Raw genomic sequence first — 24,360 nt, 5'->3', positions numbered from 1 at the left:
AAACCAATCTGCTAATTAGCAGGCACAAAGCACCAATACGATGTTGGGCTGTAGTTGTCAGCTGGGGCACAGAAAGCTTGGAGACGATACCAGTTTTCTTAATACAAACGTCAGGATGATAAAACAGGTCTACACATAATTGCGTCCACCCACAAACTGACAGCAACATGCTGATTTTAATAAACAAACAACACACCATGCAATAAGAAGAGTACTGAAGCAGTCAGCCTGGAAGAGCAGCTTTGGATCAGAGTCTGAGCGTTCCAAGAAGAGAGAGGGGAAAGACTGTACCAGACAGGGTTCGGTAAGCTCCAGCCTTTCAAGCAGAACAGCGGAAGGTGGAGGCATTCCAGCAATGAGGCTGGACTTAATTGTAGCAAATGAAACTCAGCTGAGCCTGAAGCAAGATGGTGGGAGGAAACAAGGTAGCTTTAAGGTCTGGAATGGAAAAGAAGTATCCAGGTGTAAATCCTTGGCCTATCTTTTTTGTTTATAACAGAAGACTGTTCATCTCCTGACTTCAGGTTACCTACGGTGTATGGAGCATAGCCTTGCTGATCTCAGGGCATTCCTTCCTAGATGTGCCACAGGGTTCGTCTCTCTTGTAATCTCTGCTGTGCCAGTTCCCTGAGCCTATAGTGCTTTCCCTCTTCCTGTTTGTTATCTCCATACTCACCTCCTCTCTGCAGGATTGGTTGAGCCAGCTCCTGTTTTCCTGATCTGGCTGCCAGCACCCCTCATTGATCTCTGTTTGATCATGTGACATTCTGTATGGGATATGCAGCCGTACCTGTTTGTAGATAGTAGGCATACAGGTCCAATACTTTTGACTGAACCAGGCACCTCCTTGCTGCAGAATGAAATGATGTCTTACAAGAACTAGTTAGGGGGTCTTCTACTGACACGTGCTGTTAAACAGCTCTTATCTTAAAAGTAATACCCAGACCCAACTTCTGTTACAGATGCCTGCTTCAGCCCTGCAGCCTGACCATGTCTCTTAGCAGTCTGGTATAGTCTGCATCCTTCAGGACTCAAGGCTCATAGAAAACTCTGACTTCAGAAGTAGAGAACACAACACTGGCATGATACTTCTTGGGCATGGAGCCTGGTGTTGGGCCATCGCTTGCTACCTCTTCTCTGATGTGTATCCCAAACTTGAAATAAGTTGCCTTTGGGAGTGTGGAATCTTCTAGTCTTTGTAATAATCTAGTCTGATGAATTACAATAAACTCTGACATTCGTATCCTATGAATTCTAGGCAAACCGTGTTTACATTCATTTCTTCGGCCCTGCCCCGAGTGATGCTGTTAAGGACCCACTGTCCTCCTTTGGCTCCAGTTCCAGGTGATGGAACATTTTCCCTAGCAGCCAGAGCACTGCCTCTTTGATCACACCTCCTGACCAATACTGAACACATGTCATTGGTAACAGTAAGGTCTTCTCAGCGCATGGGGTCTTTCTCAACTCTGTGAATGCTAGTTTTGGCTCTGATGGGCCTGCTGGACTGGCCCTCTACACTTTGACTGTTGCTCATCGAGAATGGCACCTTCTTTTAGAAGTGTCTTTATGTACAGTAATGAGCATGTTCATATGGTTTTCTCAAAGTTGACTTATTTAAGTGTTTGAGATTGTTTGTTTGTTTGTTTGTTGTTTGTTTGTTTGTTTGTTTGAGACAGGGTTTCTCTGTGTAGTCCTGGCTGTCCTGGAACTCACTCTGTAGACCAGGCTGGCCTCAAACTCAGAAATCTGCCTGCCTCTGCCTCCCAAGTGCTGGGATTAAAGGCGTGAGCCCCACTGCCTGGCATGTTTGAGAATTTTAAGCAAGAGCCAGGTGCAGTGGTGTACACCTTTAACCCCAGCACTCAGGAGGCGGGGGAAAGTGGATCTCTACATAGAAAGTTCTTGGACAGCCATGGCTACATAGACACTGTCTCAAAAATAAAAATAATAAATAATAAATAATTTTAAGCAACACTAAGGAGATAGCCCAGTTGGTAAAGTGCTTGCTTTGCAAATGGCAGGCCCTAAATTTAGTCTCAAGCACCTATGTTAAAAAAAATCTAGCAACAAAGAAAGATAATGAGGGGGACTGTAGATAGCTCACTTGGTAAAATGATTGCCTTGGAAGCACAGGGACTGAGTCTAACCCCAGCATCTACCTTAAAAATCTGGGTGCGGAACCATAGGCTTGGAATCTCAGCACTGACTAGGCAGAGATGCTGAAGTCCCTGGAGCTCCCTGGCCAGTCAGCTTTGCCTAGCTAGAGAGTTCCAGGCCAAGGAGCGACCCCTTATCAGGAAGAAAAATAAAAGGTATACAGATGGTGTTTAAGAAAGAACAACCGGCTCTTCCACCGGAGGCCTACACACCACCGTCTGTGCCACCACCATGTCTCTAGTGATCCCCGAGAAGTTCCAGCACATCCTGCGAGTACTCAACACCAACATCGATGGGTGGCGGAAAATAGCCTTCGCCATCACTGCCATTAAGGGCGTGGGGCGGAGATATGCTCATGTGGTGTTGAGGAAAGTGGACATTGACCTCACCAAGAGGGCTAGAGAACTCATGGAGGATGAGGTGGAGCGAGTCATCACCATCATGCAGAACCCACGACAGTACAAGATCCCAGACTGGTTCTTGAACAGACAGAAAGATGTGAAGCATGGGAAGTACAGCCAGGTTCTGGCCAACGGTCTAGACAACAAGCTCCGGGCGGACCTGGAGCAGCTGAAGAAGATCCAAGCCCATAGGGGGCTGCGCCACTTTTGGGGCCTTCATGTCTGCGGTCAGCACACTAAGACCACCGGCCGCAGGGGCCATACTGTGGGTGTATCCAAGAAGAAATGAGTCTCTGGGCCTTTGCTGTTAATAAATAGTTTATATACCTATTAAAAAAAAAAGAACAACTGTCTTCTGGCCTACCAACGAGTGCATGTGCACACTCAAATGTGTGTAAGCATACTTAAACCCACATACACACAAACACTTTCCTGCACACATATGTGCACACAGGTACACTGTGGTGGTCTGAATCAGAGTGGCATCCATAGACTCATATATTTGAATGTTTAGTCATCCGGGAGTGTCCTTGTTGAAATGGATGCAGCCCTTGGAGTGGGTATTGGAGGAAGTATATTGCTTGGGGTTGACTTTGAGGTTTCAAAAGCCCAAGCCGAGCCCATTGGCTTTCTCTCTCTTTCTGCTGCCTGCAGATCCAGATATGGAACACTCAGCTAGTTCTCCAACACTTCTCATTGTGTGCCACCATGCTCCCACCATAATAATGGGTTAAACCTTTAAAACTGTAAGCCAGCCCCAGTTAAATGCTTTCTTTTATAAGAGTTGCCATGGTCATGGTGTCTCTTCAAAATAATAGAACACACACACCAACATGTGGTTCTCGGCAAGAGCAATATGTTCTCTTGACTGCTGAGTTCTCTCTCTCCAGTCACTGTTTGTTTTCCTCTATAGCATTTAACATCATCTTCTCTGCTACATTTTTCCACCTGTTTTTTTGCTCCTTGCTAAAATTTGAACTCTATGAGAGCAGGGATCTTAACCCATGCTGCTAGGGCTTGATCCCAGGGCTTTGTGCATGCTAAACTAGCACCTTACTCCTTGGCTGTGTTCCCAGACCAAGGGCAGAAACTTTTGTTTATATTATTCACTGATGCATCACTAGTACCAGGAACAGTGTCTACAATGTAGCAAAGATGTATACCATCTGTTAGATGAATGGAGAGGGTTTAATGATGTCTTCTAACAGAACAACCAGATGAGTCAACAGACCAATAGAAAAAACCCAGGTGGGAGGTACATAGCAAGCCTCAGATTTCAGAGGAGTTTCTGGTAGGGCAGTGAGGGTTGAGTGGGCTTGTAAAGGCAGAGAAGACTTCATGAGGCAAGGATGACCTGTACACTTCGGGAGGAGTGGGATCTGAGAACAGCAGCCACACACTCCTCTTCCTCCCCGGGAGGGTAAGAGGCTGTGGTTGGGAAGGCTAATCACCAGTGAAGGATTGCTCCTCTTGGCGGTGGAGTACACACAGGACCAGTCTATTTATTTTCCTCTGGCCCCAAGCAGCTGGGCCCCTTTTTCATCCTAATTGCTTGGTTCAAGTCGCTGTCATTCCTAAGGAGCAGCAGCAAATTAACTGTGCTGGTGTAAGACCCAGCTGTCAGGAGATAAGCAACCTTTGAGCATGGGGATCATGGACTCAGGACCCCAGGGAGAAGTCTCATCCCAGCACTGTCCAGTGACACCTCAGCTGTCAGGAAGCATGAAAACACAGACCCCTGGCTCTGGCATCTCAGCAGCTAAGAAAGGTTAAGGGGGGAGTTGAGGAGAGGCCAGTCATTAAAGTGTTTGCCCTGTAAGCACAAGGACCTGACTTTGACTTCCAGTTCCTACATTCCTAGAACCTACATACACAAGAGGATCAGGAGTTCAAGACAAGCCTGGGATGCATAGTGGGTCTGAGGCCAACCTGGGCTACCAAAAACCAAAACAACAACAAAAGCCAAGAGCAGTAACATGGGCTTGTAATCTAAGTGCTGAAAAAGCAAAAGCAGTTAAGTCTCTGGGGCTCCCTGATCACCCAGCTTCACTTAACTGGGAAGCCACAGGTCCCAGTGAGAGACCCTGTTCCAAAAAATAAAGTTCAAGAGGACAACACACACACCACACCACATACACCACACACACACCGATACACCACCATCCCACACACACACCACACACACACACACACATACACATCACATACATACCACACACAACACACAACATATACACACATAGCACACCACACACACCAAATACATATACACCCACACATACACTGTGTGAGTGCATGCACACACCCACACACACCACACACACACACCAGTACACACGTACACACCAAACACACACAGAGGTAAATGGCTTTTTTGTAGGATTGCTGAGCCAAAAACAAGGCCCTATGAGAGAGGATTTCACTCGGCTCACTCTGTAGAGGGACAGGCCTGCTGCCTGCCAGCCAGCTGGTTTTAGAGTCAGATGTTGACTCCAACTGGCTTGTTTGTTTGTTTTTTTGTTTAAATGTCAGGCTCTCATGTTGTAGCCCTAACCGACCTTGAACTCACTATATGAACCAGTCTGTCCTTCAACTCAATTATATCTAGCTGTATCTGCTTCCAGAGTGCTTGATTAAAGTTGTGTGTGTGTGTGTTGTGTATGTGGTGTGTAGTGTGTGTGTGTGTATGTGTATGTGGTGTATGTGTGGTGTATGTGTGTGTTTTGTAGTGTATGTGGTGTGTGTGTGTGTATATGTGGTATGTGTGTATGTGTGTGGTGTGTGTGTGTGTATGTGTGTATGTGATGTGTAGTGTATGGTGTGTAGTGTGTGTGCATGGTGTATTTTTTAAACTTTTTAGTTTAGATTTATTTTATTTGTATAAGTGTTTTACCTGCATGTGTATCTGTGCATCAGGTGTGAGTCTGGTGCCCAGAAAGAGCATGAGAGAGTGTCAAATCCCCTGGAAGTAGAACTACAGATGGCTGTGAGGCACCATATGGTTGCTGGAAATTGAACCCAGGGCTCTGGAAGAACAGCCAGTGCTCTTAACCACTGAGCCATCTCTCCAGTACTATCTTGATTTTTTTTTTATGATCTATTTTTATTTGTGTGTGTGTGCACCCTGCTGTCTGGGTATTTATTTATTTACTTATTTATTTTGAAACAGAGTCTCCTGTAGCCCAGGCTGGCCTTGAACATGTTATGAAGCCAAGACTGACCTTGAATTTCTGTATTTCTTATCCTCTACTCTACTGGAGCTGAGATTGCGGTGTGTCTTCCAACTCTGTACTTATTGAGATGAGATCATATCTTGTCCAGGCTGGCCTTGGACTTCCAGACTCAGGGGATCCTCCAGCCTCAGCCTTGGCCTCGGCATGTATCCCCAGCCCAGCTCAAACCTGGTTTCTGCCTAAAGGAGGGATGGAGATGAGGAAGACCTGAAGTCTTCTGCAGTCATCCTGCTGGCCGTGCCAAGCACCTGGGCTGTGAGGCCATGGCTGAGGCCATGGCTGAGGCTGAGGCTGAGGCTGAGGCTGAGGCTGAGGCTGAGGCTGAGGCTGAGGCTGAGGCTGAGGCTGAGCCTGAGCCTGAGCCTGAGCCTGAGCCTGAGCCTGAGCCTGAGCCTGAGCCTGAGCCTGAGCCTGAGGCTGAAGAACTTGGGTTCTGTGTTTCAAGAAACAGGAGCTGCAGCTCATTTATAAGGTTATGAATGTGACAAGCAGAGATGTGTGAAAAATCTTTGAGACCCCTGTTTGGGTCACATCACTCAGCTCCTGTGACTTGGGTGCTTCCGTAGAGCGGGGATGGGGGCAGGGGTGGGGGTGGGCACATGCGTCATGGACTCGGTTCCCTCCTCCAGCAGTTTTACACTGACTTTCTTCCCCCATTGCTCTGGACGACAGCCCCTGTCAGGTGGTCATTTCCAGGTAGTCCTTTCAGGCTTCAGGTTGGGGTAGGTGTAGGTAGGTGTAGGATGGAAAGAGTGTTCCTTACTGTCCCTGGGGTGGAACTTCACCCTTCGTCAACAGCTTCTGTCAGCAGGTTTCTTCTAACGACCCAGTTTGAGTGAGCCATTTTCCTGGCAAGAGCCTGTTGGCTTAATGCCTGTCACCTCTGGCCCTCACCAATCCGGGCACCAGTCACCCTGCAGTTAAATTCAGGCACAGTAAAGCATATTGGTAAGTGTCCATCTCAGAGCTTGGCCTGATCGCACAGTGACTGGAACCAGAAAAATGCCTTCCGGATAGGGGTGGCGTTTTCATGACCGGAAGCTGGAGACTTGCCTCCTGAAGCCACTTTGAGGGGAAACAATGATCTTTAGAACCCCTATGTGGCAAGGCTGGGAATGGGGACAAGACCTGAGAGCTCTTGGCCATGCCGCTTAGGTAAGGGATCCAGCAGGCCCATAATTCCAGCCTCCTGGCTAGGTCTGAAGGTTTAACTATGGACTCCTTCAAGACCCACAGGGAGAGCTCTGGAGGCCCTTATTGTGGCCTAGGAAGTGCCATCCATGATAGCCATTTTGTTGTTCATTTTCTCGATGGGGTCAGGGAGGGATCTGTGTGCAGGCCCACAGGGAGGAGAGCAAGCAGAGTGGCAGGAATGCTCCAGTTGCTAGTTCAGACTTTCTGGATTCATTTCTGGGGCCTCCTGGTTATGTGCTCCTGGCCACCTGTTTAGCCTCTGAACATCAGCTGGGCATCTGGTAGTGGGCACAATAGAACTCAAATATACTCAAAGGACTGTGAGGGACAGAGAAAGAACGTCAGACCAGCAGTACGGGGCTCGTGTCAATGAACCAGGAAGCTCTACCTCAAGGAAGGGCTGAGGGTTATCTCAGCAGTAACAAGCAGCTGGTCTGCCTGTAAATGGGGAAGGCAGTCACTGATTGTGACAAGAGGGGAAGCCACAAAGAATGGCTCTTGACCTGGGAAGCATCTGCCATGGTTCCTCCCACTACAGCTTTGTCTCTAGAACACAAACCCAGATCCCTTCACCGTTGTTGGGACCTGGGACAGTGCTCCCCAGGCAAGAGTCCCCACAGCTGGGTTGTGCAGATGGCTTGCCCTGCTACAGATACCTCTGACCTGTTCCTGAGGGCCCTGCAGCCCTGAAAAGCTCAAAACACATTCTTTGGCATCAGGCTCTCACCTCACCCTGAAACTGCTTCCTTACCTACCCCAACCCCTACCCCAAAACAACTCAGAACTGTCACTGTCCCTAGAGTAATCAGACTCACTCTCTCTCTCTCTCTCTCTCTCTCTCTCTCTCTCTCTCTCTCTGTCTCTCTCTCTCTCTCTGTCTCTCTCTCTCTCTCTGTCTCTCTCTCTCTCTCTGTCTGTCTGTCTGTCTCTCTCTCTCTCTGTGTCTGTGTGTGTGTCTGTGTGTGTGTGTGTGTATGTGTGTGTGTCTGTGTGTGTGTGTTTACCACATCCATCAGGGAACTTAGCCGTGTGTAGCAGAAGTTAAGGACTTCAGCTAGTTAAAGGCCAGACTGGAAGGCCTTGGGTTTACCCAGAGCTCCTTGGGATGGACAAGGGCAGGCACTCAGTGGCACAGGCTCTGTGCAGGAACAGATAGCACTTCTCCAGGACCAGAAGTGGGGCTCTCAAGGATCCAATAGTACATGCCAGAGTAAGCTGGCCCCAAACAGTGACATGTGTCCACCCCTGGTCAAGGGAGGACAGGGCACCTTGACAATGCACTAAGATGGCTCACGGCAGGGGGAGGGGCTGCTCCCCCAAGTGCTTGGGAGTTACCTAAGCACAGAGCTTGCTTAAGTTCTTGGAATTGCCTAGCTACTAAGGGAATGTGGAATTAGGCTAAGACATGCCCTGAGGCTTGTCCCAGGCCCCCCAGTTCCCCAGCTTCTATCTTTGTATCCCCATCTGGAACCTAGTGAATGTCTTTGTTCAACCTGGAAACATTTTCTTAGTGACAAAATAAACCAAGTCATAGGTTAAAAATCTTGAGCAGAGAAACATCAGATGACGCCACATGGGCAGTTGCCCAGGGGACACAGTGCTTGCATCTCCTGAATGGGTGGCCTTATAAGGACAGGTTCAAGAGGAGAGTGGGCAGGAGGGAGGGCCACCAGCAGTGGCAGCAGCCTTGGAGGCTGGGAGTGGGTGCCCCCACCACTGGGCAGAGTATGGAACCAGCAGGCATTCTTGGCCAGGACTTATTCTGCAGGGGAGCTGGCCAAATGCAGCCCCAGGAACCCTGCTACCCTCCACCCTACCACCCTCCCCCCGCCATCATCAGCCCAGGCAGCAACCTGTGCTACAGCAGCCTCGCAAGCCAGCCCAACTCTGGCAGCTCACTGAAGGATTGAGACCATTTCCTGTTTTGTTTTGCTTTGTTTTTTTCCATCCACTTTCCCCTGACCCGTGCCCAGCTGGTAAGCTAAGCAATATAGTTATGTATAGTGGGAGAATTGGTGAATGTATTACAAAAACAAAAACAAAAGCAAGCAAACAAGCAAGCAAAAAAACCCAGGGTCTTATGTAGCCCAGGTTGGTGTCAGACTCTAGCTGTAGCTGAGAATGATTTCTGATTCTCTTGCCTCTACCTCCCCAGTGCTGGCGTTGCCAGCATGAAACCCTACTCCTGGTTTATGTGGTACTGGAGTTTGGATCCACAATTTTGTGAATGTTAGGCAGGCATTCAACCAACTGGGCCACACCCTAACCATATCCTCTGAACCAAATGAGTTGTTCTTTGGTGGCAGTTTTGACTCGTGACCTGGACAGCAGCTCCTGGAGGAGTGGGGAAGGGGGATTAGATGGGGGAGTGGGGTGGGGGGCAGGACAGGGGACTATACTCTTAGAGAGTCCTGGTTGCCCAAATGTTCCTGTGACATCAGCATACATAGGAACAAAGGTTTGGTCGCTAAGATCTGAAGGAGAGATGAGTGTCCCCAAGGTGACCCTTCCTCATTAGGAAAGACTCCTGTGATCCCCTGAGATCCAGATCCTCCTTACAGTAGGACTCATGGTCAAGGTTGAAAAGCTGGGTTCTGACCTTCCCTTGGCTATCTTTCACTGTACCTAACACCTCATCATAGTCTAAGGTCAGCAAAGAGCCATGTTCTCTCTGTGGGGACCAGCTGAAACTTCTCTAACAACAGGCAGACAGGAGGATGGAGTGGTGGGGGTACATGGAAGATTTGAACCCAGGGAATGAAGGGAAGGTCCTGGAAGAGATCCAGGGCTGTGTCCACCCCAACCAAGATCTAGGGGGTGTGCCTCTCCTCTGTTCCCTGCATGCTGAGGTCAAGGCTGAGAGGAGGCTGTGGCAGCACTTCGGCCAGCACTCCTCCCATGGCAAAAGAATCTTGACAGCTGCAAGAGACAGACTCACATTGAAGCAAGAGCAGAAAGGCTCCCCAAAGGAGAGAGGGGAGCTACACTATGGCACCCTAGACTTGCCTAGCCCTGGCCTCTGGGAGGGCCTGCCCTGTCTGCACATCAGCCAGTGGAACTAGGAACTCAGGACCACACAAAATCCCTGCCTCACTCTCATTCCTTTCTAAAATAGGAATGCCCCATGCATGATATATGCACGGTTTGTAACAATTCATCACGGATTATATGGGGAAAGCATCGTGCCCGTGAGGCAGCCTGAATAATGATCCCCCCAAGGGGTTCTGTCCTAATTCCTAGAACCTGTGAACCTGTCATTTCCATGTAGGATGGACTTGCATGTGGCTTGGACTAGGCACTTTGAGAAGGCAGATCATCCCGGGTTAATCTCATGGCCCAGGATAATCATCAGGGTACTTCAGAGGAAGTGGCCAAGGGTAAGTTAGACAGAGGACATTTTGCATTTTGTCCCTAAGGACACAATGAGCTTGAGGGCTCAGCCTGAAGTGGCTTCTAAGACAAGTGTCCTGTCAGGTTGGGGGCCTTACTTCTTTACCCCGATGGCATTCATCACCCAGAGTACTTAGAGGGGACTAGAAAAGGAGAAGACAGTGAGGTGATGAGAAACAAGACTGGATCTGCTATTTGAGCTAGGCTTGGCTCTGCCTGGGGCTTGGACTGTACTATCTTTGCGATCGACCCTGTAGGGGTCATTGTATCCAGAGTCTGACTTCAGGTAGCCTGTGTGTTTCATCTGCTGATACCTCAGGAGTCACCTGACCCATAATATGAATCATAGAATGCCATTTTCCCAGAGGGTCCTTCCATAGTCCTTTATTTTGGATGCTTTCTTCAACTCTGCTGATCAGAGAGGTGTGGTCCCTGGGGGAAAGAATTGTCCAGGGATTCTGAGTTCGGGTACAGAATGCTATCATGTTTCCTTCTGTAACTGTGGAAATGAATGAGAAAACCAAAGACATACCTAACCCACAGTTTGAGAGGCTCTAGCCGCCAGTCGCTAAGTTCTGTTGTTTGGGGGCCATGTGAGACAGAGCATTGCGGTGGGGGAGTCTCGAATCCTCTCCAACGACATGATGGAACTCCTTTCCTCCTGGCCTCACTTCAGTCTCCACCAGCACCATGAGCTAGAAACTCAGTCTTTAACATGTGATCCTTTAAGGGATGTACGTGTAAGCAGCCGGTAAGGGCTGACGTCCATTAAATGATGGGAGAATGAACAGAGAAGGGTGGCGGCTATAGAACAAGGGAGAAGATATATGTGAACAGGCTGGTGGATACAGTGACCCTGATTCTAAAAATAGCTTGCAAGTACTGGAAAAAGTGAATCAGGCTTTAAGCAGAAGCAAGAGGGTAGTGGGCTTGATTCTTGCTGGTATAACAGCTTTAGTTACATTAATTGCTAGCACCACTGCTTCTGCAATTGCTGTGACACAAGGAGTTAAGACAGCTACTTTTGTTAATCATTTAGCAAAAAAATGTTACTAATGGGCTGAGTATACAAGAGGATTTAGATAGGCATTTGGAAGAACGGATTGATGCTCTTTATTCTATTCAAATTACTGGAAGGAGGTTCAGAATTTAAGGGTAAGGAGCCATCTTGAGTGTCATGCCAAATACCATTGGATTCATGTTAGTTCTAAAATTTACAGTTGTAGTCATTATAATTAGGAAGTTAAATGACACTTGCAGTGTATTTGGCATAATTCTAACACCTCTTTGGATGTTTTAAAGATACAGAGAGAGCTTATGAATTTCAAGAATGCTGCACTGCTGAGTGTTGATGTGGTAGATACTGCAGATAAAATTACTCATGGCCTGAGGTCAGTATTTCTGTTTTGGTCAAGCTTCAAAAATGGCATATATAGCTTGATCACGCTAGCCCTTTTTGTCCTGGGAATACTTTTATTCCTGCCCATTGTGTTAAAGCTTTTCTTTAACAACATCAACATGTTGGCAGCCAAGTACATGGCTTGAACATGAAAATGGACCCCCAGACAGAGTTACTAAATTAACAGGCTGGCAAGCCAAGGATGGGTAAGATTCTGCACAGAGCCTTACAAACCTAAGACAGAAATGCCAGAAGCATCCTATGCACGATCCCACTCAACAGGCATCACTGAAAAGTTTTAGCATGTAGTTTATGAATGAGAAAAACTGAGGCACAGAGAAGATAAGCAACTCTCAAAAGATCACACAGCTAGTTAGCTATAAGGCTGAACTCGTAGCTCTGTCTGAAGTCAGAGTCTATGACTCAAACTTTATTTTTCCACCTCCTAAAAATAATTAGTTAAGAGGGTGTGGCTTAAGAGGCATCTACAGTATAGATCCTACAGGCAGTTGATGACTGAAGGAAAGAGAGATAGCTTCCTCAGTAATGTAGCTACTGGTAAGTTCTCCATGCTCCTGTAGACAACCCAAATTAAACTTATAAAGTCATTATATAAATGAATGCAATAAAAAAAACTAGGAAATGAGTATTGCAAACTAACCATTTTTTATTTGTCATCAAGCAATAGTTTCCCAGGGATGGGAACGGAAGGGTCTGTGGCAGGAAGGAAGCATGGCAGTGGTGAGACTTGTGGGTCACCTCTCTCACTCAAAGCCTTACTACAAGTGGCATCTGAGCCAGATTAACTTAGCTAGAACAAGAAAAGCCTCAGGTCTGCCATGGCATCTCAGTGTTCGCACTTCAGTTTTACTGTCTTTTCCAAGTCAGTTTGTTTTTGGCAATAGAATCATAGCCACCGTCATGCTCTCTGGCTGATTTTCCCAAATGCTTCTCTGTGCATTGCCTCCAACTTATTAAAAGCAAGGGATTATTTTCAATGCGATTTCAAGCTGAGTGGTGTTGAAACTTAGTGGAAAGGGCAAAGAGGCTCCGTAGGCCTCAGGGGACCTGGGTAACTGTCCCAAACTTGCTGTTTCAGCTTGCAGAGGTCCCCAGTTCACAGCTGAACAGGGGAGTGAAGTGCTGACAGACAAGGGCACACTTCTTGGGTTTTCCACAGACCTGGGCTCCAGCTTGATTTATAGACCAAAGAGAATGAGAGAGAGTGTGAACCCTAGAACATTGGGTTGGCTGCAGTCAGAGGCAGGGCACTAGCTCTTTGGCCTCTGACCTCTGCTTGCCTGAGTCACAGGCCACTCCATGGGTTTGTCCTCTCAGTCCCTGGAGGTCTGTTAAACAGAGGCTTGGGGTGGCTAGAAACAACTGTCACGCAGATCTCCCCAGTCCCACCACAGTCTCCACTTCCTGCCTCTAGGAAGTGAGAGGAGGTTTGATATTGACTGCTGCTTTGTCCTCTGTGCTTCGAGGTGAGCATGCTATACTGTTAGTCTTATTAGTTATGTTGTTAATGTTGTTGTTTTTGTTTTGTTTTTGAAGTAAGTTTTCTCCGTGCAGCCCTGGCTCTCCTGTAATTCTGTAGACCAGGCTAGACTCGAACTCAAGAATCTGTCTCTGCCTCCTGAGTTATGGGATTAAAGGTGTGTATCACCACACCTGGCTTTGGTCTTGTTAGGTTTTGTTTATTTTACTTTATTTATTTTATTATGGTCACTGTTTTTGTATTTTTAAGACAAGGTTTCTCAATGTAACCCTAGCTGTCCTAGAACTCACTGTGTAGACCAGGATGGCCTTGAACTCGGAGATCTACCTGCCTCTGCAGCCCTAGTGCTAGGACTAAAGAAGAATGCCACTACCAGTGGCATTATCTTCTGATACAGTTGGGATGGGTGGCAGTTCTGGTACTTCACCGTCAGCCATGCATCAAACAGTGTCCTGGCTTGTCACTGGGCACAGGCTACCAGCTCCTCCAGAGCTTGTTCACGCTGATTGCCGTGGACCAACAGCACCTCTTTGATCCGGTCTTGCTGGAAGCCCATGTCACTGAACTGCTGCCAGAGGCGCAGGAACTCCCCTGCCTGAAGAGGAGGCACAAAGGGCGCTTTATTACTCCTGAGTATCTCCATCTCTGGTGCCTACTGACCCTCAAACCATTCCGGAAAACTGTGCTCCCTTCACTAGGGAAACCTAACCCTGGGTCAATGCCTGTCATCTTCCTCTTCCTCTGAGGACGTGCGGAAAGAAGGCGTCAGCCTTGATGAGGTGCCATCATGTGGCTCACTCTGGGCTCCCTGTGATTGGTATTAGAACAGCAGCTCCAGGAGGATGCACAGGGCAAGCCAGGGGTGTCACCTGTGAGCTGGCAGTGCTGGGTTCCACCCAGCTCAGCCTCTGCTGAAGACTCCCCCTGAGTTTTCCTCTCCTGGTTGACACCCAGTCCTTCATGTAACCCCCAGCTCTGTGAATTGCTGTCATATTACTCCAGTAGGAGCTATCATGGTACATGTTACTTTCTGAGCACCTGTAGCTCCCTGGATGCTGAGGGCAGCAAACTCCCTGAGTTCAAGCATCTTCAGACCGTTCCTATATGGAAGTCTTAAAAACAGCAGACGTCCAGTGATATGTGTTGTGTTGATTCAGTCACCTACAGCAAAGCCCCTGCTCCTCCAGCCTCCAGTTCCCTCTCTACCTCTTTATTCCCCGTCTTCTACCTTTGGCTATGCTCTACTTCTCTAGGTTGGTACTTTCTCCCCAGTGTGAGCAGGCCAGTCCACATGCAACTCTGGGGCCACTGCACCCTTGTACCCTATGCTCCCATTCCCTGGGGACAAGCAAGGGGCCCAGATGACCTGATGCTCAGAGAACTGGAACATCTCCATGGCCTCGTCCACCAGCGCCTCATCGTAGCCCTGCCGCAGCAGCCGATCACAGGCACTGAGGTAGCCAAGAAACTGGGCCAAAGAGGGCAGAGACAGAGAGACAGTAAGAGGAGTGTCAGAGGCATGCCGGGGAACCACCCAAGGGTCTCACTGAGGCCACACATACTGGACAACCCGTCACGGGTAACAGGAAGCCAACAGAATCGGAACAGGCTTCCGTTGAGAACCAGCAGAAGAGTGATAGCAGCTCTTCAATAAATTTCCTAAGCTGAGGAATGTTCACAGAGCCTAAGAGGGGTCCAGGACAGGCTTTAAGCAAGTAACTCAACCTCACCTCAGCCACCACATATACCACCACCAGCTTAGCCATCCTTCTCAGAGGAGCACCCACCCTCCCTCTTCCTCCACAGACACACCTGTCACCTAGGATGAGTGAAGTTCACACCAGGCCTCAGTCTGTACCAGAGTTGGGGGGCGGGGCTGGGAGTGGAGAGTGACAGGAAGTTTCTCCTGGCTCTGAAACTTGTTCTAATCATCCCCTGATTACATCATAGGTAGGGGGTGCTTCTTTTGCCTTCAGGGCTGGCTGCCTACATAGGGAGCTTGAGGTTAGCCAGTAATATAGTAAGACCTGACTCAAAACACAAACAACAACCCCACCTTCCCCAACTAAGTGTTGCCTTAAGCTAAGTTGGTAGAGTGTTTGCCTATTGAGTATGAGGTTCAGTCCCCAGCACCATATAACTGGTGCAGTGGGGAGGTGGAAGCAGGAGGGTCAGAAGTTCAAGGTCAAGGCTGAGGAGCTGGCTCCATGGGTAAGAGTGCTTGCATCACAAATGTGAGGACCTGAGTTCAAGTGCCCAGCCCCCACATAAAAATCTGGATGGTGTCACATGCCAGCCTAAAACCTCAGCATTGTTGTCGGCCAACCTAGCCCTGGGTTCAGTGGGAGATCTTGTCTCAAGGGAACAGAGCAGAGAATGACAGACCAGGATATTTTCTCTGGTCTCTAATGCACTCCTGAGTGTCTGCACATATGGACACATATGCACAAATACTACACTAGACCACACACACAGACACACACACACACACACACACACACACTAATAAGTTAGAGATCACTCTTAGCTACAAAGTGAGGTGAGTTTGAGGCCAGCCTGGCCACATGAAACTATGTCTCCAAAACAAATGTGCTACCTTTCACCACACCCTGTCCTGCCCACAGCCTCAGCTTCCTCCCTTTCTCGAAGCCTCTGTCCAACTCCCCATTCAAGGCTGGCCTCATTCTCCTCCCAGGAGGGCCTCTCTGCAGACTCTGTCTGGGCCATCCTTGGGGCTCCTAGGCTCCACCCACTCACGCTCCTAGGCTCCACCCACTCACGCCTTTGCTCTGTATCTGTGCCCACTGACTTCTGTCCCACAGTGGGAGGTTAGTCAGTCACCACTGCACCAGCGGTGGGTCGGGGGAGTTGTCAAGGGAGCACGATAAACACGCTATGTGCATAAAACAAATCGAGAATTACCGTCAAGGAACTCACAGCTTAGTGGAGGAGATAAACCAGACATAGGGGACTGCGCCAGTGCTGGGCAAATCAAAGCAGGGTTTATAGGGGACAGGTGCCAGCCAAAGCCTCTAGGCCGTGAGAACCATGTGTGTGTCTGGGAAGGAGGAGGTTGGGTTTCCGCTGACCTTCAGGGTTGGCAGGAGCACAGATCGTCTAGCCATGTGGTTTTCAAACTCTTGGAGCTCTTGGTCTGTTTGTCCCAGCACAGGAAGCTTCAGCAAGCAGCAGCTAAGAGCAGGCTGCCTGGAGCTGGAGGGCAAATGGCTGCAGAAGCACAGAGCCGAGTGCTCCTGAGAGAGAAACTACAGGACACCCGGACCTGGCTCTGAGCACATTTTGAAAGCCATTCACCCCAACCCCTTTCGCAGCTGAGGATATGGAGGGCCTGACAGAGCTGACCAATTGTCAAAGAGCCTTAGAAAGAGGCTCTGTACCACTGACCTCTCAGAGCCTCTCGGTCACTCTGACCAGCTGCTGTGGGCTACAGGAGGGGATCTGAGCTGGCATGACAGTAGACAGGGACTCAGGAAAAACTGTCACCTCCAGACAGAGGGAGGGTGGATGGGGGCAGATGGTGAATGTTCCTTCCCAGCCCATGTTCTCAGACTTGGTGCCTACTGTAACCATTCAGGGAGCTTTGGAAGCTACTGATAGGGTCTCACCAGCAGAGAGTTTCGTGTAACTGGTTTCAGAGCCTGCACTTTGGAAAGTCTTATGCCTTTCCAGCTGATTTGTTTCTTCTGTTTCTTTTGAGACAAGGTTTCTCTCTGTCGCCCTGGCTACCCTAGAACTTGCTCCGTAGACCAGGCTGGCCTTGAACTCAGAGATTCACCTGCCTGTACCTCCTGAGTGCTGGGATTAAATGCGTGCATCACCGCCACCCAGCCCAACTCTCCAGGTAATTTTAACTTTAAAAGCCATTTACTTATAGCTGTGCATGGTAGTACACACCTTTAATCCCAGTAAGGGAGGCAGAGGCAGGAGTTCCAGGCCAGCCTGGTCAACATAGCAAGTTTTTGGTTTTTTTTTACCAGCCAGGAGACTCTGTCTCAAAAATGCTTTATTTATTATTATTGTGTGTGTCTGATGTGTGGTGGAAGGGGAAGAACACTTGCATGCTATGTGTAGACACCAGAGGATCTGATCAATTCTGAACCAATTCTCTACCCGCCTTTACTAGCCCAAATCCTCTGGCTTTCTCTTTTATCTGCTGAGTCCTATCAATGCCCTTCCAGGGGATTCTAATGTGCAGCCAAGTCTGCAAATCACAGGCTCAGTAAAAAGCTGACTCCCGTGTGCCGTGCCAAACTCCTTGTCAGGACCATCTGCAGATCCACTGATGGATCCTTAGGGACCAGGCCTGGGGAGCTGCGTTTGTAGATTCTACTGCTCAGTCAGCTTCAGGGCCTACGGGACTGTAGAAGCTCCCAGGCTTGCTTCAGGCTCAGGGTAGATAAGGATGACACCTTCAGACCCCAAGATAAAGCCGCAGGAGTTACTGATTCCAAACATATATCTCTCAAAGAAACCTTCAAAGGGAGCCTGGTTTATCTGGTGTCCCTTAGCAGACCTGCATGCACTTGACCCATGAACCGACTCCTATGTCACTCATGCCTGTCCTGCAGGCTGAAGTGGCCACATCAGGGCTGGGAAGGGAGAGAGGGAGGGGAGGGAGAGGGAGGGAGGGGGAGGGAAGGAGTGAGCAATGCCCACAGCTTGTTTCCATATTTCTCTAAGTCTCCGTAAGCCAATGTCCTCACCTGTCATTTATGTAGGCCAGAAGGAACTTACTAACCAAAATGCCTTTCAAGGGGAAAATGATCCAAACTAATAGGTGCTGGGAACTGGTTCTAATGCTTTGTCTTAATTCAGTTCCAAAAAGCCGTTCTTCCAGATGTTGAGAGTCCCTGCCCCCAGCTGGCTTTGATTGGTAATAAAGAATTGCCTTACAGCCAATGGCTGGGGCAGGGAGACAGAAGTGGGACTTTTAGATTGCCCTGGACCAGGAGAGAGAGAGAGAGACTGAGAGAGAGAGAGAGAGAGAGAGAGAGAGAGAGAGAGAGGAAGAAGAAGAAGAAGAAGAAGAAGAAGAAGAAGAAGAAGAAGAAGAAGAAGAAGAAGAAGAAGAGAGAAGAGAGAAGAGAGAAGAGAGAAGAGAGAAGAGAGGGAAATCACCATGACTGGGAAAGAAAAAAGAGCAGACTTAAAGGCCCACCACCACGTAAGAATCTGGGAAAGTGGCTCTAGAGACCATTCCCCCTAATTATGTTTGGGGTAGCAAGATGAAATATAGATTTTAAAAGATGCTAACTCAGGGATACTGGAGGGGAGTGTGCGCTAGCCCCGGGGAGGTATAGAAGTGCCCAGCCATTGAGCTAGTCAAGACATATAAAATTATCAAAATTAGCTGGTGTGTGAGTGTGTGTTTCATCCGTGAATCCAGAACTCTTGGGCAGGTGCAGCGTGTGCTCATGATGTGCTGGGAGCCTAAGCAGGTTAACTAATTCACCATTACAAAAGGTGAGGAAGTGTTACCTGCCACGGGGCCAGCTTCCCAACTACAAAGAATCCTGATGTTTAGAAAAAAAAAAACAAAAACAAACAAACCGGTGTCAAGCTGAGCTGGCACAGTGGGAGGGGGGTGGATTAAGGGAGTGGCATTCACCACCACAGTCCTCCCACAAGCCCTTTTGTCTATTGGGTCATGTATCAAAGTTCTGATCTAGGATTCAAAGTACCCCTAATTGACCCCCAGTTTCCTTTCTTATCCTCAGTCCCAAGAGCCTGCCTCTCATCCCTCCCACAGATAGGCTGGTTAGGCTTGTTAGGTAGCACCCTGTATTGTCCCTGTAATGGCAGCCCTGGTTATCTCAGAGTCAGAGCTCCTCTAGCCTTGAAGTCCACATCAGTGTGCAGAACGCCCATGAGAGCTTTGCTGAGCTTGGGAACCTCTGTGGTAGACTGACAACGGATACGGTTCTTTCGTATCCTCTCCAATCACAAGGTTGAATTGTTTTCTACCCCTTAAATCTGGACTGGTCTATGAGGTAGAAATGACTAGGTACTATGTGAAGGCTAGGCCCAGGTGACCTTGAAGCATTTGCTCTTATGCTCTTAGAACTAACTGGACTAGTTTTCTGAAGAAACGTGGCCTAGTTGGCAAGTATCACCAATCACTGGATTGAGGCAGCCGTCCTAACTGAATCTGCAAATATCATGTAGAAGTAAGAGACTGTCTAAAAAGATGTAATCGTATCTGGGGAAGATACCTGAGGCTGACTTATTTACGTATGGCCCTTTACATGTATTTGCATACACACGCACACTAGCACATACATGAGCAAATACACATATACATGTTCTCTTAGAGATTGTCCTATTGGACCATTCTAGCGAGGTTCTTGAGACTGCTTAAAGCTTCAGGCTCCTGAATTTGGTGCATGGACTAGGATAGAGGTTTGACTATGGAGATCCTTAAATGGCCATAGGGATTCCTTGGGAAGTCCTGGGGAGGAGGGAGCAATAAGGCCTAAAAATTCTATCACTAACTTGGTAATTTGTGCCAAGTTGAGGTTCTACCTCTAAAGAGATGGAAGAAAGGACTGGGGTTCTAGATCAGTGGGACAGAGCTTGCCTACTATGTACAAGGCCTTGTGTTGTCCCCAGCACTGAAAGAGGGGACACAGGAGAGGGGGTGCAAGACCTTTTACAAGTTAGAGATAAAAAGCCATTTGACCTTTCCTGGCTCTGGCCTGCAGCCCCTCAGCCCTGGGCCCACTCACCTGGCTCAGGCTCTGTCTCCCTGTCTTCTGCAGTGCCAAGATGGCTCTTCCCAGGGGATAGCCCAAGGCGACCACTGGCCCGATGAGGTCTTGCTCCTCTTTGGTCAGGGCAGACAGCAGGTCAGGTGCTGAATCAGGATGCAGCCTACAGGAGACGAGGGGCTGGGGTGTCTCCCTAAGAGGTGGCAAGCAGGTGTATGGGCTGAGGGACTGAAATACAGACAGGACAGCATGTCAGTAACCACAGGAGGTCACAGTCAGCTGGGCTGAACATCTTAAGATGTCCTACTTTCTACACTGTGGAGAGCTTTGGGTCCTGCAGGCCCCAGCTCTCAGTCTCTGTTCCCTTTCTCAGATGTCAACAGAGCCATCTTAGAATGACTTCATCAGACTGTTAGGAGGCATAAATCAGAGCGTGAGCAAGGTGATTAATTAGCAAATGGCCCAGCATGCAGAAGCTGTCAGCAGAAGCTACTGTTTCACTTAGTGCTTGTAACACTGCAAACGAAATATGATCAGTTAGCCTAGATGTGGTGGTATGTGCCTGTAATCATAGCTCTTCGGGAGCTGAGGCAGGAGGATTGCTTGACTCCAGGAATTTAAGTTGAGCCTGGGTAGTATAGTGAGAGGTCAGATAAGGAAGAAAGACCAAAGGACAGACAAAATGTATAGCTCGGTTGGTAGCATGCTTGCCTAGAACACACAAGGTCCTGGGTTCAGTCCTTAGCACCTTAGCATCTCATTCACAGAGTTTGGCAGTGTATATCTGTAATCCCAGATGCAAAAGGATAAAAAGTTCAAGGTTATCCTCAGCTACTTTTACATAGCAAGTTTGAGGTCAACCTGGGCTATATAAGTTCCTGTCAGAGAAAGAGAGAGAGAGAGAGAGAGAGAGAGAGAGAGAGAGAGAGAGAGAGAGAGAGAGAATATGAATGTCACAGATTGAAAGCTAGGTTCAGAGAAGCCAGTGACACAGTGTATATTTGTGACATGAACCCACCTTGAGGCCCAGTATCTTAGTGAGAGGGACCCTCTCCCCAACACACTATAGTTTGGTTAAGCTAGGCCCAACAGGACAGAATGCTGCACTACAGAAGGTAGCTTGAAGACATTCCTGTGTTTGGCTGGCATCATGAGGGACTTCTCAGCTAAGAATCAAGCTAGCAGGGCATTGGCAGCACACCGCCAGACCTCTCCCATCCCCCGAGGGAAAACCAGCTGCTGCCTTGCCCTTGGGGTCCTGGTGCATGTTTGGGACATATGAATTCCCCACTGCCACCACTGTCTCAGGATTCTCTGCTATGACCCCTCCTTTCAACTGCAAGTTGGGGAACATTCAGATTTGAGCAGTGATATCGCTTGTCTCTGAGAGACTCTTAGCTACTGTCTGCCTGGGCTTCCCTATGCCTCATCCTCCTGCCCAGCTTCTGCTTCCCCAATGCTCAAGTTGATATTTTTAGATAATGTTTGTTTTATAACTATGTATCACAGAGTAGCCCTAAAGTAGCCATGTAGCTAAGGCTGGCCTCATACTGGCAATCCTCCTGCTTCAGTCTCCTGAGTTTCTCATATTACAAGTGTGCGCCACCATGTTCTGCTAATTAAATTTGATCTTAATCGGGAAAGAGCCACTCTGGCATCAACATCTGGCCAGCTCTCAAAGCCCCTCCTCTGTCACACTGACCCATTTTATAAGTAGAGACGGTGGCACAGAGTGGTCCAGAAACTCAGCCAGACTTCTAGACTCCATCTTTTGGGTTTAATTTCTCTTTGGTTTTATTCTGTAGCACCTCAGTTTCTAACTGTAGGCCATAAAGCTGTACCAGGGCACCACCATATTCTGCTACCAGTCTGGATGGGAGTAGGATGGAGTGTCACTTAAAAGAAAAATATGTATACAAAATTGGGCACACCTGAGCTTCCTGAGGCTTAAGTATCTCTGGACTGTGTCTCACTTCTTCACTGGGAACTTGCCCTCTACCCCGGTCTTCCCAGTTACTTCAGCCCTGCCTGTCAAAAATTGATCTCACAACCAAGCATGGGCCTCTCTCCACATCCTCTTGACCAACTCTCTTTGTCCTGTGAGTGTCTGGTGGGAAGCAACTGAATATTTCTTAGTTGAGCCACCAGCTTCCACAGCCTTCTCAATAGGGAAACCTTAGATCTGAATCAACAGGCATTCGTTGAGCGCCCCCTGTTGGTGGGTTCTACTGATAGGTGCCCAGGAAACAAAAATAAATGTTATCCCACCCTGCACCTAAAAGAATTCATATTCCACTGCAAGAGAAAGATGGGACTAGAAACTGTGGTTATTAATTATAGAGATGTGAGCCCCTGTGTGAAATCAAGAGAAGGGAGAGCTTCCGGGTAGAATATATAGGCTGCAGGAAGGACCGAATAGGATCAGATGAGAAGAGAGCACTGTACGGAGGAAGGACCCTAGGTTGGGGACCCTTAACCTGGAGGCCTTGGCTTGGGGCCTGTGGCCTTGGAGGAGAGTTCTTACAGCAACTGTGGGCTTGTGGCTCCGCAATGGAGGCATGGCACCAGCGGTGGAGGGTCGTGGAGGCAGCTCGGAGATGTTGGGGGGCTGCGGTGCTGGGCCAGGGGCTGGAGCCGGGCTGGCACTCAGGCTCAGTGTGCGGTGGCCGCGGAAACGATGCAGGAGGGCTCGAGGACATGTGGCTAGTCTACTCTCCGAGAGGCGCCGCCTGGCATCAGCCAGCTCAGACCTCATGTTCCGCAGCACATCTAGGGAACAGCGACGATGGCTTGTAGGGGAGCCAGGCTGAGGGCTGCTGGAGTCCATCTCCTCCTTGCTGTCAGAAGAAGCATCTTCCTCATTCCCTTTCTCTTCTGTTTCCCCCTCCTCCTCCTCCTCCTCCTCCTCCTCCTCCTCCTCCTCCTCCTCCTCCTCCTCCTCCTCCTTCTCAGGAGGTTCTTGCAGTCCAGCCTCTGGGTCTCTGATGTCGACAGGTTCAGGCACCTGACTGTATTTTGGACTGACCAGTAAGAACCAGGCTGGAGGTGCTGATGCAATCCCCGGGTCATTGCATGGATGAGAGCAAGATCCTTGGATGGCTGCTTCCACCCAGAAGAGAGCCTTCTTTTCCAGGCTGAAGTCATACTGCAGAGAGATGGACGACAGGAGGCTCAGCTGTGGCAAGCTACGGTCATGGGGCCATAGCCCTCAGTGCTGGCTTGGGGACCCTGTTCAATTGTCAGTTGGGAAAATCTCCTGGTTCTAAACTTTAGGTATGTATCCTCAGAGCCCACTCCCATCTTCCCTTACAGATATTTCTGGGATCAACAGACATCATATCAATTTAGTGGTAAACCCTGGCATGAAGGACAAATCAAGTGACGAATTAATAAAGTAACCACAGTAAAGTGCCAATATTTAAAAACCACTCTGCTTGAGGCTGGAGAGATGGCTCAGAGGTTAAGAGCACTGACTGCTCTTCTAGAGGACCCCGGTTTAATTCCCAGCAACCACATGTCAGCTCACAACTTTCTGTAACTCCAGTTTCAGGGTATCTGAAACTCTCGCACAGACATACCATGCAGGCAGAACACCAATGCACAGAAAAGTGAACACGCACACAAAATAAAATAAAGCCATGCACCACTCAATATGTCACTGAACAACAGCTACCTCAGAACCCTCCACTAGAGTTCTCTTGTGGTCTGGGGGCTTAGTTCTGATGGCAGAGTGCTTGCTTAGCACACACAAAACTCTGGGTTCCAACCCCAGCACCATGCAGACTGGGCATATATAGCCATGCATACCTGTGAGAGCTCAGCCCTTGAGAAGCAGAGGCAAGAAACCAGGAAGTTCAAGGTTCCTCTTGGCCACATAGTGATTTAAGACCATCCTGGGCTACATGAAGCCCTGTCTCAAAAAGCCAGCAATTACTGAATAAATCTTCTTCATTCTCTGGACCTCAGGTTTCTCATGAGCAAAACTGGTAAGAGCTGAACTTCTTTTTATTATTGTTTTGATATTGACATGTGCCTCACTATGTAGCCCAGGCTGTATGGGAACCCAGGTCTTCCTGCCTCGTCCTCCTAAATGCTTGGATTGAGTAGCATGTGCTACCATGCACAGAAGCCGCAGCCCAGATTCAAAGTCCCTGGTGACTTTAATTTCTAAGTTCATACGGATCTGTCTACTTTACGATACATCTATGCTATCATATGGGTAACTCTTCCACCTTAGCTACAGCCCCATGTTTTAGTACAAATGCGACATATCTCTCCCCTAAATCTTTAAGCAAACTTAATTCCATAGAAAGTTAAATATTTTTATTCTGAGTTTGCCTATGGCACCAACCCTGCA

At 48.6% G+C, this 24,360-nt stretch overlaps 1 protein-coding gene and 1 pseudogene across 1 annotated transcript in view; one reads left to right on the top strand and one right to left on the bottom strand.

Annotated features, from left to right (window-relative positions):
• The first annotated feature begins 2,388 nt into the window (after nucleotides 1–2,388).
• LOC114608422 lies at nucleotides 2,389–2,847 on the top strand (annotated as a pseudogene).
• Nucleotides 2,848–13,546: 10,699 nt separating this feature from the next.
• Nucleotides 13,547–24,360, bottom strand: part of Ubap1l (ubiquitin associated protein 1 like) — an 11,840-nt gene continuing 1,026 nt past the window's right edge. Inside the window, exons 2-6 of the mRNA XM_028752390.1 lie at nucleotides 22,938–23,148; nucleotides 22,528–22,865; nucleotides 20,022–20,231; nucleotides 14,642–14,743; nucleotides 13,547–13,870 (exon numbers count right to left, since the gene is read on the bottom strand). Coding sequence (XP_028608223.1) covers nucleotides 13,736–13,870; nucleotides 14,642–14,743; nucleotides 20,022–20,231; nucleotides 22,528–22,865; nucleotides 22,938–23,148 — 996 coding nt within the window. The 3' untranslated portion in view covers nucleotides 13,547–13,735. The remainder of the gene's footprint in view (nucleotides 13,871–14,641; nucleotides 14,744–20,021; nucleotides 20,232–22,527; nucleotides 22,866–22,937; nucleotides 23,149–24,360) is intronic.

The sequence above is a fragment of the Grammomys surdaster genome, unplaced genomic scaffold (assembly GCF_004785775.1).
Source record: "Grammomys surdaster isolate TR1022 unplaced genomic scaffold, NIH_TR_1.0 125896, whole genome shotgun sequence".
Classification (NCBI taxonomy): Eukaryota; Metazoa; Chordata; class Mammalia; order Rodentia; family Muridae; genus Grammomys; species Grammomys surdaster.
This window is presented reverse-complemented; position numbering and strand designations above follow the sequence as displayed.